We start from the raw sequence: 11,980 nt of genomic DNA, 5'->3' as shown, positions 1-11,980 counted from the left end.
CTATTGCTATAGTATAGTNTTTATGCTATAGTAAAACTGGGTGTATATTACTAGTAAAAGTGAGTATAGGTCAAGACCGTTAGAACAGGTGGCCTGGATTCTTACCGAAAAAAAAAATCAAGTTACATTATTAGCACTTTATCAGCAAAGTGGATTCAAATATCCTTTGGCCAAAATGAGAGGTTAGACTCCGTTTCTTAAAGCTACTGAATGAGAAGCATTATACTTCATTATTTCAACCATCGAGACCACCTCATCGTTGCAAATGTGAGTATAATTTTAATATATTGGACAAATCATAGTAAAGAATAGGCTAATACAAGTTCCATACTTTCCTTGTTCCGTTTGCTGGCAGTAAACAAATATTTTTTTACAGAATTATACAAATAGCCTCGCGACTATAAAAGAGCATAATTGTTTAAAACACGATCAGAATTTGTTTATGTGCTAAAGGTATCCCACCTTATCACACAGTTCTATAATATAAAATGTTTGATATATATGTGAAATTAAAATTGTTGAACAAAATCGGTTTCTGTAAGTCGAATAGTTTCAGAAGTTGTAACATTTACGCTAACGCAACATTTTTTTTCAAAGATATACCGCTATATTTTCTTTTAAAAAAATCGGGCAGAAACCAAAAGTCCGTAAACACAGTATAATATAACGAAATCTTTTAGTGTGACAATGCACCTACATTCGACTTTGAAAGTTCGTAAACTTATAAAACCCTGCAAGGACCTTTTACGTTGAAATTCACAAATGCAGTTTCCCATAGAATTGGAGACTGTTTGTTCATTATGTCCGCTCTGTTGTCCCATTGCGTGAAAGAAGATTTTATTTTCAATTGGTTCCATCTTACGTTATCTGTTGTGTTGTAAAGTCGCCACCCTTGCTGGTTCAGCAGCGTCATCTGGCGGTAAAGTAATCTGCATCGCTGCAGCTTCTCGGGAGAGTTAAGAGGCCCCATGACGTGTACCTCTTGGGCAAATTGGCGTACACAGCTGTGAAGACCTGTGTCTAGGAGTTCTTGCATTACCTAAAATATACATAACGGTTAACCTAAAAATTACGTATAGAAAAAAACTTAGAATTGTATAGTAAGATGGGGACTGTACTTTGTTTACTATCAAATGCGACGAGAAAATAAAATCAAAAGGTGTCCCATCTCTCCCCCCACTACTATATATAAAAAGCGAAAGTTAAACATGTTTAGAGATTAGCTGTGAAGGCCTGTGTCTAGGAGGTTCTCCATGACCTAATAGTGCATTACGTTTTCATGTTAGCAGTATATGTTTTAGGTACTGGTTTGGGTAACATGGTCACTGTTTTTACTCTCTTATATTGTCCCATTTGGTAATAAACAAAAAAATTAGCCCCAGAATTTATTGTGCTATTGTGTGCTAATGGTATCCATCTTACTCCACAGTACTAATAGAAAAACAACTGTGATTTTTTGTGCAACTAGTGTTTTTACCATAAATCATTTATAGGACACGGCTATAACACGGTTGTTCTATTACCTATTACACCCAGTAGCTTTAAAAATGTATCAGTCTTTTGTAAACGTTACAGTCTAATTAGCTCTCGTTGTTTTGTCAGCGAAAAACAACATATGGTGCAGCTGATAATCTTACTAAACAACAACTGAGATGTGACGCTGTACACGTACAGCATTATACGCTACGAACACGCACACCAGCCATTAAAGCGGTAATTGCAGGACGTATGAGTTAACACACGATAACAGGATACAGTAACATAGTATATACCGTATCTTCGAACCCGCCTCTTCCAGGCGCATCTGTATCTACTTTCAAGTAATCTAAATACCGTCCATTGTGTCCGAGTTCTTTCAACAGTGTTTCTAAAATGAAAACAAAAACTTGTTTACTCGTGGCGGAAAACAACAGTCGTTATAACGCGGGTTCTGTTTCATACACCTCGTGCACGTTTACGAGTTACAAGTTTGTAACTTTGTGGGTGATTACTTCATATTGATTTTTTTTAATTTTAATGTGTTGGTGACAATTTTAACAATCCTAAAGGTCCACTGGGTTGGAGCAATTGCTGTTAAGTCACTTGCCTAAGGACACATACACACACATGTTAGCAGTTCTAAAATCACGTCGTAAAAATTAAGTCGGATTTTTGTCGAAGGAGTAAAACGCTTTAAGCTGTATGGGGTATCTAGACTTGCGGTTACTTTGCCAACGCATTGCTGTTGAGTAATCTGTTTATGAGGCGGTACTAATCAAGTTTTATAGGCTAAGGCGCAGTGGCGTACATAGCCCTATACACAGAGCATATTTACGTATTGGCTTCAGCTTTAGTAGGCGCTAATAATTAACATATAAAATAAGCTGTTACAGTATTGCAACGACTGCCGTTTTGTAGCTAATTCCCTTCTATTCGTTGCTCTAATAAGTTCAATCAATTTGACATTCGCTATCATATCTAAACAAGTGAAATTTATGTTATACTCTATAATGACAAAAAGGCGCCAACAAAAAAACATTTGAAATTTAAACTGTCTAAAATGCTTTGTTAGAAAACAATGAGAATTTGAGTTATTTAAATGGATTGTTAGAAATTGGAATTTTAAGCGTGACTTAAGTTATGCGTTATCTACTCACTTAAAGTTCGCATTTTCCAACCGTTTGCGTTTCGGTCCACGTCTTGATCAGAAACACCAATCTTGTGAAATGTGACTCCGCTTTCCCTGACCATACCGTCATTAAATGTCATCGCTAGAAAATAAATTATTTTAAATATAAATTCAGGCCATAAGCTAAGTTGTGGCAAGCGCAGTTACACTGGATATATAAACGATATATGAAAGCAGCCTGGGTGTTGGTGTAAAATGGGTCAAATTTGCTCTAAGAACCTTACCGTATGGATTTTTTTAAAACAAAAAATCAGGGTTTGGTTTTATTGTGTGGGTCTGTTACACTTTTTCTTTTCTTTACAGTTAACTGTAGCAGTTATCAGTTGTTTTAGGACAAGGACAAACTGAATCATAATACGAATAATCTTATTTGCTGTTAAAAGTTCCCCTTTAAACGAACCGTAACACATAAAATGCAATTGGGTTTTTACTATGTTTTATTTTAAAGTGTCAGGACTAAACAGCTTTTTAGATTCGTTTTTTTTGCCGGTTGTTTTGTTCAGTGTATTAGTTAGGCCTTGCAAGCTAAGGCGCGTTGGTCGTTGCACTTGTTAACGTCTGTAGGTCGTGATATCCTGTGTCCCTCTATTACTTTAACTTGTGTGCACAGCAGAATAGTATACTGGTGTTATATTAAACCTATTGGTATAACCTGGCAGTTGATTTTAGATCAACAAATGATGTTTGTATAAGGATACGTTTAATTTGGCAACTGTTAATGTTGTTTTTAACTTTTAACATGTTGGTATACCCTTGAATAAAGTTTGTTCGGCCATCAAGAAATGTGAAGAAAATCAAAAGACATCGGTCGTATACCCATACTAAAACTTTTATGCTAAACTACACAAAGTAATGTTAAATACAAATTGAGCCATATTCTATATGGGTGAAGTAGTGTTAAAACAATTTGTTCTATTCTGTATGGGTGAGATCCTTTATCGAGCCATACCACGGGACCTTGGACTTAAACCAGAGCATTCCCATTACCCTATTGGCCTATTCTATATAAATGTGTTCCCTTTGGCAAGGAACACCATGGGGCCTAAGATTTCGTTTTGAGTTTGGTAAATCCACATTTTACTTACTTGGGTCAAATGAGTGAACCTCACAACCTTGCTTTGCCATTTCATCGTCAAACGAAAAATCGTTTCCCACTCCGAACGAATACATTAGGCATTTGTAGCCTGGTTCCCTTGTTTTCCAGAACTGGGGTTCTATACAAACGTCGTATGCTCCGTCCATGAGGACTTTAGGGTCACCGCCAAGATAAAGACTATTTGTGCATTTGTACTGTTGAGGAATCGAACACGTTTATATATGGATATAAGTTCATATACTTCATGTTTGTCGAGTTATAACATGAGTGTGTTTTTATACAAACTATGGTGTTTCATTGCTTATGTTCATTGTGCAGTTATAAAACGAGCGTCTTCTTATACATTATGTAGCCTACGTATGATGAATTCATACAAGTCACACTCAATGTCGATTTATAACATAGTTGTCTTCTTATATACACCAGGCACGCATTATATATTCATGCCTAATACCCACTGTTGCCAGTGGTGTTAAAAATGTGAGACCTGTTTTATGCTTGCATTTTATAACGGAATTTGTTATTGTTCTAAGACAAGTTGAATATCAAAGTAAATACCTGCTTCGTATAAGCATAATTCCATATTCTTTCCAATTCTTGTTCAGCACTGGAATGGCCAGGAGGCCCCAATGGCTTGTTTGCCAAAACTGGAAACAAAATTTTCGATTTGTTTTTTTTATTTACTTTTGGTTGTGTCGATTATATATATGGCTTTTAGAGATTATTTTTTAGATAATACTTAGACATGGCTGGATTTCTAAGACCAGAATTTTAGGAACTATTGTTTTATTTATAAAGTGAATTGTATATGTTTAGCTCTATAATGTGGTACATTTGAACATGGTTAGCAACCTTCCTAACTAGTAATTACGATTAGCAGGCACCAGTTTACACAAAAAAGTATTTAGTTTAAGTTGCAATTGGTTTTGTTACAGTGGTAATCTACATGGATGGGGTCCTATGGACCTGAAATTGAGCCCATAAACTAACGTATAGTTTTAGATGCGATAGTTTGATGCAGTGTTTAAATATAAAGTAATTAATACTTACTTTCCTCTATAGGTGGAGGTGGCTTGTCATGGTCTGAAAAATATTAATATCTTATAAATGTTACGAGTTTCTCGCATGCTTTATGCTTGTATTGGGGTATAGGATGGCCCATGTTTTCAAAGTCGAATAAACTGTCGTTATAACGCTTAATGTAAAAATAGAAGAACAAATCACGCTTAAAATGAACACAACAAATAAACAAAACTGAACCGCACTATTAAAAGATTTAAATGAATTAATTTACACTTACCCGTAAAATCTGAATGAATAAGATTACCTGAAAAAAGATAGAAAAATTAAAATAATCAAGAGTAAACAAGTGTATATTTCAGGGAAGGCTAGAAATACTTTGAGCCATTACCTAAAACTTGTTGAGCACCACTTTAAACAATAGACGAGTAAAACACTCAAACGGTTTCAGTAATATACCCTACTAATTTAAACTTAAATTAAAAATCAATATTATCAGTAAACCTATATTGTTGCTTCTAACTGCTGCGTGCAACAACCACGCTTTTCAACTGACATGTTGTTTTGCTGTTGATTCCCTCTCTCAAAAACCGTTGTTTAATTGTTTAAAACACGATCAGGATATTTGGATATTATGTGCTAAAGATGTACCACCTTACCTCCAGTACTCTTAAGCACAAAGTTTTAGGTTAACAAGCACGTGAAACAGGACAAAACTTACTTTCTAATAATTGTGACAAAGACGGTCTTTCTGCAAAGCAAACACAAAATTATTGAAGAATGTGCCAAAAATATCAGTACTATATTTGCTTAAACTATTGGTATTATTTATTCAACATAAAACAGCACCACACATGCATATGTACAGTGGTTTACCATTACACGGTTTATTAGAACCATGGAACGAAGTTATGGCATCCGAATTGATAGCAAGCAGATACAAACCTAAATACATTTATGCCAAGTATATTGCAGGGTATAGGATGAAAACGATACTACATATTATTCCAGATTTCTTAATCATGATTGTAACAACTAACAACAGTATATGGGTCGTAAAGATACGGGTATATAGTTTGTATATAGTTTGGGTATCGGCAAACGTATCAATTGGTGGGCTAAGATAATACACCTTTTCATTCTATTTTCTTGTACCATTTGAAAGTAAACAAAGAACATATAAAGAATTATAAAACCGTATTCTCACGACTCCCGTCGACCGTTGTTAATTGTTTAAAACACGATTAGGATATTTGGATATTATATGCAAAAGGTGTTCCGTCTTCCCTTCCCTATATGTCTAACACAGCAGTTAGTTTCGGTGACTTTACAAGCCAGTTAAATGACGTAGTGTACATCAGTTATTTCTACATACGAAGCTAACACGTTTAACAAAGTGAATTGCTGTTTTTTTCGGGATTTATTCAGTTATCAATTACAGTCTTTAAGATTGAATTACGCTTCAGGCTAATTATAGCCGTTTATTTAACTTGTTTTAACCGCTTTTCTGCTTTAAAATATCAAAGTTTAATGCGCTATGCTGTTATACCGTACCTCTATATAGTTTATTTGACTTTACTTTAAAAGAATGTGTTGTTCTTATTGTTTTAAGAAGCATATTCTTATTCGGGTGTTATATTTATTCTAAATGGGCGCTTAATGTACGAATTGCCGTTTGTTTTTTATTTGATTAAACTATGACAAATCATTGAGTCATGTAATATTACGAACCAGTATTTTTTAATGTGTCACACAATTTATAAAATAGCTCTGTTGATTTTCAAAAGCTATATTAATTTATTCATTTATTCATGCATATTTCGTTTTACTGCTCTAGTACAAAGAGGGCAAAACCCATGCACGTATGCATGGTAAACGGCGCTGCACGGCTGTCCTTGGTTACTCTCCCTATTATGTTTAAATTATTTAAACGCCAGCAAAGTGACGTATCTACTTCCTTCTAATGTGATTCAGTGGCCTGTCTAGCCACGCTCGAACAAAGTATCGCGTTCAACTCTTTGAATCAAGTATACATGATATACCACCGCCATTAGGAACGCTTTACAGTTATATGGCAGATTGGGGGAAGACGGGACACTTTTTCATTCTGTTTTTCATCACATTTGGTTGTAAACAATACATTATTTTAAGAATTATAAAACCGTTTCCTCACGGGTCCCATAGGGCGTTCATATTTGTTTGAAACTCGATTAGGATATTTGAATATTATGTGCTAAAGGTGTTTCATCTTACCCTAAATTGCTGTACGAAATTGTTTATAAGTGGTGTAGATATATACTGGCATATAGTACTTTGAGATAAGATAAACACACTTATAAGCACATAATATCACATATATCTTAATCATGTTTGAAAGTTTTAAACAATTACCAACCCATTCTAAAGTCGTCACATTCACGGTTATAAAACTCATTGAATGTTCTTTATTTACTACCAAATGGGATGATAAAATAGATTGTAAACATTTTCTACCTTATCCCACCCTACTATACAATAACACGTATAAACCTTGTTACACTGTAGATTCCTATATAATACAAAATCAATACTAACAAAGTGGTTTTATCATACCTTCTTGTTTAAACGACATCATTTTCAAATCAAACTTCCATTTCCAGAACAATATTAAGATAACACCAATTAATATAATAACTACAATGGGCTGAGACCTGGCCATTTTCCTATAGTACAGCTGAAAGTAATGTTGGCAATGCACGCATTAGGCCTCGCTAATTACACTGAGGTGCCTTGACAGGAAATCGTAGTGCAAAACTCCCTCCATAGCTTTTCAGGGACGACCTCAGAGAATTTACAATAATGTACGCAAGCTACGTCTCCAGCAGTGCTTGGCTGTTTTCAATGGCACTTAAATACAAAACCATACGGTAGCTCTCCAGGGGCAGTTATACACAATACACACTTTAAGAAATGCCAGACACTGTAATAGCAATTTGGTCAGCGGTCGCAATGTACAGACTTTGTGAAAAAGGTATTCATTGATTTTGTTGTTTTTTTTTCTGCATTCTATGCTACGCTTTACTGAGCAGAAAACAAGTTAATATAATCCCACAGCACTTCCTAACATATAAAATATTATACTATAAAACCGGCAACAATTTGTGTATTAGGCCAACTCAAGCCTAAATTCAAGATTTCCTACCATGCCCCGATGTAGGACCTCACTCATATTGAAAAGATTTGACTGTAATAATGATTGTCATGTACTAAACAAAAGTAACTGTCTCAAAGTATTACAACTAGAACAACAACTATGTATTGCGCTCAGCATGTAACTCGATTAAGCTGACTGCTATGGTCTCTTGCCTATAAAGCGTGATGACGTGTACACGTGTTCGTGATCTTAGAACGCTGTAAAGCCTTAGGCAATATTCGTTTAAAGTTAATTTAGTACTGTGCGGGGTAAAACGGGACTACTTTGGCAAATAATATCCAAATATCCTAATCGTGTTTTAAACAATAAACAACGGTCTACGGGAGTCGTGAAGATACCGTTTTATAATTCTTTGAATGTTTATTGTTTACTACCAAATACTGGGACGATAAAATAGAAGTAAAAGATGTCCCATCTTCCCCACCCGCCATCCCACCCCCACTATATTTAAAAAGAGTCAAAGGTTTTTTGTATGTAGATACATATTATGTATTTGCGTAACTTGTATAAAATGTATTGTGTCACAAACTATAAATTACATACATAATCCCATTCTAAGTTGACAGCGACACATTAAGAAACAAAATAATTTCCTATAGAGCCGTTGTCCCGCCAAGGGAGGATAAACAAGTTTCATTCATCTATTGATTCCTTCATACACAGTGTATTCATGTAGATAAAAAAACTACATATTTTCTGGGTGTAGCGACGCTTATTTTCTTCAAATTAAACTAAAATATATTTTAACTATAAGCGTGTTTTAACAACTGTTGTTTTATCGCTGTAATTTGTCTTTTCGTTTCAAGCATTTGTGGATCTTCGCTACCTTAATCTAACAAACAAATAAAGGTAATAAAACTACGTATCAGTGCTATTACATTAAGCTCAATGATACTGAATATCCTTAGACCTTTCCCTTAACTTTGCAATGGCTTTTTTCCATTCATTGTCGAACGAGCTTGGTCTATGTTTTACATAGAAAGTTTGGGGCGCTATCACCATAGTATCAGGCATGCCTATTCTTTCGCGTACCACCCCAGTAAGCCACACGTCGTCCAAATGCCCCAGCACCTTACTAGTTAGTGCTTCCGTATACAGCTGACTCACTACACTCACGGAAGTGGTATAGTAGGCGCCGAAGCAAAATTGCGGGAAAACTGTCCATTTATAAATAGAGGACGGTATATACCACTTGTCGTTTTTATCTCTATGCGGCGGGTCCGTCTTCCCTTTCAGATAGCCGCATAGAATAGGAAACTCTGGCCATTTTTCACTAGAGGCTTTCTCTATGTTGGTTTCGATGTTCTGTATCACTTCCGCGAGGTCTACTGTGACGTCATCGTCTGATGACGTGTAGAAAGTTTCCGGCGAGAGATTTTCTTTAGCCCACTTCATGCCCGATAAAGTTTTTGAACAAATATGTCTGCAAAAATCTTAAAACTGTGTAAATTCAGTTAATGCACGTTTAAACAGTAACCCCCTACAAAGGGTTATGGGCCAACTATCGCTTAAATCCGGGTTTCCAGGAAAATTATTAATCTTCGTGTGCAGGGCAACGACAGTCGTTATAATACTGCATTTCTGTTTCATACACTTCGTGCTCGCTCGCACCACCACCCACACGAATTTAAGAGCACATAAAGGAAAGCATATAAACATATAAACGAAGTATATAAGAAAAACACGTACGTATAATTGTCCGGGCCATTAAAATGAAGAATATCCCCATATCGCTCGCTCTCTTCTTTTATTAACGCTTTAGCGGTTTCCGAAGGTGCTTCCCCTATCACGAAAATGGTCTCGAACCTAGTTCCACTTACTAAGCTTATTGACGCCCACGTGCGGCGGATCAGTTCTCGTTCTTTATGCCTCGTGGCGGTTGATTTTACAAACGTAACCATCCGCCACGTTGTATCTGTCACAAAACAATATTTTAAAACGTTTCAAGTTTAAATTAAAGCGTTTCAAGTTTAAATTGTTTTGGAATGCTATAGTGTGTTTACCTGGATCGTTGTTTGACACATTTATATTCAATTTAACTTTCCAAGGTTCCAATGCATAATATTTTCTTGTTTCATCTGGTAATAGTTTGTCTGTTATTGTTGTTGTTGCTATTTTTGGTGTTGTAGTCGTTGTTGTTTTTGGTATTGTAGTTGTGGTTGTTGTTTTTGTTGTTGTTTCTGTTATTTCTTCCACAGTAGTATATTCTGTTCTCTCAGCAACACTGTTTTGGTCAGTATGCATGCGATTTGGTAACCTAAAAAAATAAGATGTGTAAATTTTTAACATTATTATTTATTAGAAAAGAAGGATTGAACAAAAGTTTTTATACTTCCGCTTTTAAAATGATTTATATTATAACTTATATTTTAAATGTTAAAACAACCACTATGCGTGTTTTCTAGCTTTGTATCGCTTACAAGAACCAAATAAGCATACGCCGACCATGCATTTGTATGGGCGATTCACGCTCTGTGGGCTCCGTAATGGCGGACACAAGCGCCGTTTCCTAACGTGACGTTGGTTTAAACCGCTATACGTTATGAGTTGCGGTCTAGACTGTTCCATTGTTATTCAAATAGCGAATCGCGATCCGGCTCATTTCAACCGTTTGTGTGAATATTTTAATGTAGTCCTAAATCAAAAGGCTAAAATACCTCCTACGTGAGGTTAAAGTATGATGCATGTACCTCTTTAACATTTAAGCCCTCCTAAATTTTAGAACCTCCTAAATACTTGGTAAAGTAAATAAAGCTGTTTTACACCTTCCCACAAAAGAAAACACAAACAACACCTAACAAGTTCGGTTAAACACCATAGCCAAAGTCACCACTTTTGCTCTATATTGGACACACAAAGACAAAGACGGCAGTTGGACTACACTCGGTATTTATACGACTCAAACAAAACATGGTAAATATATGAGGCTAAAACACAACTTGAAACGGGTATTTTATTTCGTTTATGCGTTGATCGCGATAATGCGTTTTACGCAATAATATAGATACCGTCAACCAGGGGGCAGTGTTTTAAAGCATGTTTAATATGTTTACCATTCGTAGTTAGTGGATCATTATGTTGTTAGGTTTGGCTGTGGTGGATCGCGGCATAATTTACTTCGTGGTAACACAACAGTGATCAAATTTGTGGTGATTTACAGACAAAAACTCGATTCTATATACGTTTTAAAGTGTTTTAATATAAACACCAAACAGACTCTCGAACAGTTTTAATTCAACATCAAATTACTTGTATTAGGATGCAATATTTGACCACAAAGAGTAACAGTCATAAATGATATGGACAGAAACATTATGTTATAACACTATTGTAAACATATTTTTGTTAGAATATCTCGAATCCCTCAAAATAGGTATACAAAGTTCAAAAACATAGCCTTATATCATAACATATTGTACTATGGGGGAAGATGGGATACATTTAGCACATAATAACCAAATATTATGATCATGTTTTAAACAATTAACAACGGTTTATGGGTGCTGTGAGGATATGGTTTTATAATTCTCTGAATGTTCTTTATTTACTTTGGAATAAGACGAGAAAATAAAAAAAAATAGTGTCCCATCTTTCCCCAATCTACTATACTACTTGCTTTAATACCAAATCGAGTTGTTTTTTTACCTGTGTGGACCTTTTTGCAACCGGAAGTTTAAAAATGTCATTGCAATAGAAAAGATTCCAAAACAGAAGATGGCTCCTTTTATGGCTGTCCTCATTTTTTTATTTTTGAGTTTACATCTTAAGTTCAGGCCTTTTACTAAGCAGATGATACAAGCTTTAAATCACAGCAAAAGTGGGACAACAAAGACCCTAAGCTACTGTACTTAAGTATATTCATATATGCTGCTTATGTCTTTTAGTTTTAAACCAACAAAATATCAATATTTCTCATTGCTCTTAAATCTCTATACTAATATTAAAGGTGGCTGTACACAGAATCCGTTTCCGTCTGTTTGCGTATGATACGCACGTAAACTTC

The 11,980-nt window shown here is 35.3% G+C and overlaps 3 protein-coding genes across 8 annotated transcripts in view; 1 reads left to right on the top strand and 2 right to left on the bottom strand.

Moving 5' to 3' along the window:
* LOC100180948 (methyltransferase-like protein 24) overlaps positions 1–7,831 on the bottom strand; it is an 8,348-nt gene extending 517 nt beyond the window's left edge. The window contains exons 1-9 of one of the 5 annotated variants that reach the window (XR_003396716.1): positions 7,377–7,806; positions 5,506–5,535; positions 5,065–5,091; positions 4,815–4,847; positions 4,323–4,411; positions 3,754–3,958; positions 2,637–2,750; positions 1,773–1,867; positions 504–1,039 (exon numbers count right to left, since the gene is read on the bottom strand). Coding sequence is in view for 4 of the 5 variants with exons in the window: in XM_002128863.5 (XP_002128899.1) it covers positions 722–1,039; positions 1,773–1,867; positions 2,637–2,750; positions 3,754–3,958; positions 4,323–4,411; positions 4,815–4,847; positions 5,065–5,091; positions 5,506–5,535; positions 7,377–7,482 (1,017 nt within the window). In the remaining variant the exon portion in view is untranslated. Of the gene's footprint in view, positions 1–261; positions 1,040–1,772; positions 1,868–2,636; positions 2,751–3,753; positions 3,959–4,322; positions 4,412–4,814; positions 4,848–5,064; positions 5,092–5,505; positions 5,536–7,376 lie in introns of those variants that run through there. The other 4 variants (XM_002128863.5, XM_026838284.1, XM_026838283.1 and 1 more) reach the window with 4 other exon arrangements.
* Positions 1–11,980, top strand: part of LOC100178633 (protein OSCP1-like) — a 38,585-nt gene that overhangs the window by 880 nt on the left and 25,725 nt on the right. The gene's annotated exons all lie outside the window — the stretch shown is intronic.
* Positions 8,441–11,980, bottom strand: part of LOC101242996 (beta-1,3-galactosyltransferase 5-like) — a 4,952-nt gene continuing 1,412 nt past the window's right edge. Inside the window, exons 1-4 of one of the 2 annotated variants that reach the window (XM_018815374.2) lie at positions 11,623–11,802; positions 9,981–10,234; positions 9,667–9,892; positions 8,441–9,400 (exon numbers count right to left, since the gene is read on the bottom strand). In XM_018815374.2, coding sequence (XP_018670919.2) covers positions 8,863–9,400; positions 9,667–9,892; positions 9,981–10,234; positions 11,623–11,717 — 1,113 coding nt within the window. In that variant the 5' untranslated portion in view covers positions 11,718–11,802 and the 3' untranslated portion in view covers positions 8,441–8,862. Of the gene's footprint in view, positions 9,401–9,666; positions 9,893–9,980; positions 10,235–11,622; positions 11,803–11,980 lie in introns of those variants that run through there. The other variant, XM_026838280.1, reaches the window with a different exon arrangement.

This window comes from Ciona intestinalis, unplaced genomic scaffold (genome assembly GCF_000224145.3).
Source record: "Ciona intestinalis unplaced genomic scaffold, KH HT000070.2, whole genome shotgun sequence".
Classification (NCBI taxonomy): domain Eukaryota; kingdom Metazoa; phylum Chordata; class Ascidiacea; order Phlebobranchia; family Cionidae; genus Ciona; species Ciona intestinalis.
The sequence above is the reverse complement of the archived record's forward strand: the minus strand, read 5'-3'. Positions and strand labels throughout refer to the sequence as shown.